Raw genomic sequence first — 4922 nt, forward strand, 5'->3', positions numbered from 1 at the left:
TCGATACTCCAATCCTTCAGGTCTCTCTTAACGGACTCCTCCCATGTCAAAATCGGTCGACCCCGCCCTCTCTTGACATTCTCCGCACGCTTTAGCCGTCCGCTATGCACTGGAGCTTCTGGAGGCCTGCGCTGAATATGCCCAAACCATCTCAAACGATGTTGGACAAGCTTCTCCTCAATTGATAAACACTATTACACAAATAAATTTGGGTTTGAATTGCGACCTTGCGCCAAATAGCGCAACAGGTTATATATGTAAAAGAGACATATTTTACCCCTATAAGATCTATCTATCTATTTCCAGTGTTGCTCTATTTTTCAATGTTTGAATCCCTTCATTGAGCTAGTGCAGAAAAAAAAGTTCTTGCTCAAGGGTTTGGAGAGTAACTTTGGTTTATGCCTAGCCAACATGATAATAAGCTTGTAAACGACAAATACATAAACCAAACTTAATTATTCAATCATCTTCCTGCTGCTACAATGCAATAGTAGATGTCTTACAAACTGAAGAAAACAGTACCAATACATGAATCTACTGCATGCAGGAGAGGAGAAACGACAGGAGCATATACCAAATTGTTACGATTGCTCAAAGCACCCATCTTATCCTTTCAGTATTGGAAATGTAACGCACACACTTGTGCTTGAGAATCTGGAGACTCTGGTCTTGTTCGTTTCGGAGCAACTCTACACCAGTGAGCACAGCAAAATAAGTGCCATCTTCAAGGTCATTAAAAACCTTGGCGATGCAAAACCTGCCACTCCCGAGGTTCACCAGCCTCTGATGCATAGGACACAGCCGCGCCGGTTGCTTTTCCTCGGGCAGGGCAAGATGTTCCCAGACGTGCTGCACAATGGGTTCTCGGCCATGGTCCATGGCAGAGAGGTCCACAGCACACAGGTGGTTGAGCCTGCAGGGTAGAGTCGCGGCCTTGAAGCCCAACCATATGTCGAACTCGCGGACAAACTCTGCTCTGCCTTCAAACGGCAGAGCCCAGTCCCCAACGTGCCTCCATTCGTCCAAGTTTCGCCATCCTAAAGAATGGCTGGGGTCAAGGCATGCTGTATCAAAGCAATAGGTGCCGAAACCCTTGTCAGATGATATGCAAATGGAAGAGAAGCCGTCTACAGTGTCCATGGTGGTGTAGGAGGTAACAAGGGAGGAGGGCTGGAACCCAGGTAGGTGGACAAACGGAGGCGGTGGAAGAAGGCGCCAATGCCAGCCCTTATGGCTGTCTGTCAAATTACTGCGCTTGTACTCGAGGACTTCGAAGCAGGAACGAGGGTGGTCGGAACCAGCAGGTAAACGAGGTCGAGTGACGGCACGGCCAGGGTGCCTGTCCATGATGTAGAGGGAGTCCTCGTCGGCGCTAGGGTGGGTGACCGAGATAACAACCGCGTCGTGCCCCTTAGGCTGGTATAGATTTGGCAAGGCGAGGATGAGGCGCTTGTCGGCGTCGAACATGGTTATCTCGCCGGCCTTATTGGAGTTCACGATCCTGCTCTCGCTGCTGCGGGGGGCGAACAGCTCGAACCACTCGAGGCCGCTGTTGACGACGCCGGTGGGGGACGGATCGAAGCTGGCGATGGGGTCAGGCAGGCTCCGAAATGTCTTGTCAAATTTCTTTCTTTTCTCTGCAGAGGCGGCTTTCTGAGCTTGCTGTGTTGACTCGTAGAAGAGATTCTTGGAGGGGTCGATGCGGCGCAGCGAGTAAAGGCGGTCGCTCCAGCTCCAAACAACCAGATTCAGAAACTGCCGACGGTTCATCATCCCGTTGCCTCGTCTGTCTCCCGGCCCAACATAAAAATCAGACCTTTTTCCACTCTGCTAAAAATTACTACTGATTTTCTCTAGAAGGAAACGCGTAATCGTACCTCAAATGAACCTGACGGAGATCAGCAAATCTTGGCACAAGGTTTCGTCTGCTCCGGGTAGGGGGGAGGGGCGGGGGCGGGGACGAGGAAGGGGGCGGGGGAGGGGTGCTGGCGGCTGAAAGGACCTAAGGTTAGGTTTTGCAGATTTTTTTTTTGAGGGGTAAAGCCAAATTTATTCATGAAAGTCCACATGGTGTGGGATACATCGCTGGTCGTGAGACACGCCCAACCAGACGTGTCGTCCCGGACCTCTAGAAAGCGAAAATTTGGCTAAGCTATGTGCTTCAAAATTAACAGCACGACTCTCGAAAGAAAAATTACAAAAAAAAGTAGTTGATCTAAGTTTTATCTCTGTGATAATAGCTCCATACGCGCCTCGTGAGTTCTTGTTGATATCTGAGATGACCTGCTGGCAATCCGATGCGACTATGAAATTTTGGATACCCAAATCATCAGCTAGGGACAGGGCTTCCCGACACGCTATGGCCTCCAAAGTGGCTGGATCTACCACTCCCTCCAGGACCAGTGCGGAGCTACCCAGGTAGTTTCCCCACTCATCACGGCAAACTGCTGCTGCTGAGCCGCCCCTTCGAGCCATGACTCCAGCGTCGACGTGTATCTTGCAGTAGCCCAGACTCTTTCTTCTGCATCTTATAGGTGTTCGTAAATGGACGCGGCCCAACAACCTACAGAAATGGACTTCCTTATCGCTCGGGCCAGCCTAGTCCGCAAACCAGCAACAACCAGCCCATGTTCATCATTATCATTTTCCTCTTCCATCATCACAGTTCAAAATTCCCCTGAAAAATATCATAACAATTCAAAATTGTCTCAAAAAAATCAACATAGTTGAAAAAAGCTTTGCCCATTCCCTAATAAAAAAAGTTACTTGCCCATGTACCAAATTGGTCAGACCATTGGTTCTAGTTTTTACCCATGCATTCAGTGGTTGTCTGGTTCAACTAACCATGTGTTGACACCAAATTTTAGCATGATACAGAACGCAATTAAGATGGCGTCAAATGAAAAAGGGTTTCAACATGAAAATGTTTCGTATCATCAAATTGAGCAACTTTGATGTTTGGGTCATCACCATCCAACCTTATCTTAGGAGCTGAAATTGTGTTCAAAGCTCTAAAATTTTATGTTTAGATCACTGTTTGGCTGATTACACCCCCAAGACTGCCGCATATGAAAAATTTATCAACATAATTTGTCTTCATCTCGTCGAATCGGTTGATTTTGGTATAATAAAATCATCCCAATCTGAGTTTGTATGTGAAAGTTAGAGGCAACATTCTGCGAACCGGTCCTGAGTGAAAAAGTGACGCATGGGACCAGACACCCACCTAGGTGGTAACTGATGGGTTGCGTGAGTTATTCGGCCTTTGCTGGCTGAATGAAGCTTGCCGGAGAAAAGCTTGCCAGCCGAGTGAAAATCTTGCCGGCGTGGAAAGCTTGCCGGCGTAAAAAGTTTGTCGGCGTGAAAGCTTGCCGGTGTGAAAAGCTTGCCGGCCTGAAAGCTTGCCGGTCGAGTGAAAAGCTTGTCGACATGAAGGCTTGCCGACATGAAATCTTTGCCATGCGAGTGAAAACCTTGCCGGCGTGAAAACCTTGTCGGCCAAGTGGAAACTGTCAAGGCTAATTCGACTAGAAGCTGAAGATGGGCTGAAAATAGTATCTAGATGCCTCGGATGAAAAGGTGTTCTGCACAAAAGTTGTGCGTATTGTCGAAACAGTCAACATTGCTTTTGGAGTCATCATCATCTGAGATAGTATATGGCCTGCAAGGTTGCTACAAGACTCGGACAGCCAAGAAAACTGCATGACCGAGTCCGCTTGGAAGTAAAAGATAGTCTCGTAAGTATTTAAGATGGCCTCTAATGAAAAAAACGTTCGACATGAAAGTTGTGCGTCTCGTCAAAACCACTAAATTTGCTTTCGGGCTCATCTTCATCTGATGTCGTTTGTGGCCTGTAAGACACAAAAACTGAACTGTTGTCTCAGACTTACCCAAATTCGAGTTCGGTTAATTTTGAAAAGATTTGGACGGGATTTGGAGTCGTTTTCTTGTACGGGAAGTCCAGCCACCTCATAAGTAGATGATACGTAACGGCCGATTGAAACAACACACAATCGAACAAATCAATATACTACTTTTTCATCTACATTTTGTCCCTCCATCGTTTTTCTCTCTCGTTCTTTGTTGTTCTTCGTGTTTGAGAGCTGCGAATCCCGAGGCTCTAGGGGTGAGCGAATCGACCTAGGTTAGCTCATAGCTGCCTCACTCCCTGACGGCGTCCTTCCCAGGCGTGTGGGGTTTCTGGTCTTCAAAAGCACCCGCCCACTGTCGTGTGGTGTCGCTTGAACTACGTCGGTATTTCCCCAAAGAGGAAGGGATAATGCAGCACAGCTACGGTAGGTATTTCCTGAGTTATGAAACCAAGATATCAATCCAGTAGGAGAACCAAGCAACACTATGTATACGGTACCTGCACACAAAGAACAAATACTTGCAATCCTACGCGTAAAAGGGGTTGTCAATCCCTCAACGGTTAAAAAGATAGATAAATTTGTGGTAGATTGGATAAAAAGTGCGGCAAGGTATTTTTGGATTTTTGGAATAATAGATCTGAAAACAAAAGCGAATAAAAATATATCTCAAAGAAAATATGATAAAGAATAGAATCGGGTGCCGTAGATTTCACTAGTGGCTTCTCTCAAGAAATAGCACCCGGTGGGTAAACAAATTATTGTTGGGCAATTGATAGAAGATCGAATAATTGTGACGATATCCAAGGCAATGATCAATATATAGGCATCACATCCCAGATTAGTAGACCGACTCCTGCTTGCATCTACTACTATTACTCCACACATCGACCGCTATCCAGCATGCATCTAGTGTATTAAGTTCATGGAAAAATGGAGTAATGCAATAAGAACGATGACATGATGTAGACGTGATCTATTCATGTAGGAATAGCCCCCATCTTGTTATCCTTAATAGCAACGATACATGGTGTCTTGCTGCCCCTTCTGTCA

The 4922-nt window shown here is 46.5% G+C and overlaps 1 protein-coding gene across 1 annotated transcript; it reads right to left on the reverse strand.

Moving 5' to 3' along the window:
* Positions 1–390: 390 nt before the first annotated feature.
* On the reverse strand, positions 391–1967 carry LOC123070259 (uncharacterized). Its single transcript, XM_044493361.1, has 2 exons — positions 1878–1967; positions 391–1786 (listed from the first exon to the last, which is right to left on the reverse strand). Exon 2 carries the CDS (start codon positions 1771–1773, stop codon positions 592–594), a length of 1182 nt encoding a protein of 393 aa, XP_044349296.1. The 5' UTR covers positions 1774–1786; positions 1878–1967; the 3' UTR covers positions 391–591.
* Positions 1968–4922: the final 2955 nt, after the last annotated feature.

Source organism: Triticum aestivum, chromosome 3B (genome assembly GCF_018294505.1).
Source record: "Triticum aestivum cultivar Chinese Spring chromosome 3B, IWGSC CS RefSeq v2.1, whole genome shotgun sequence".
In the NCBI taxonomy this organism is placed as follows: domain Eukaryota; kingdom Viridiplantae; phylum Streptophyta; class Magnoliopsida; order Poales; family Poaceae; genus Triticum; species Triticum aestivum.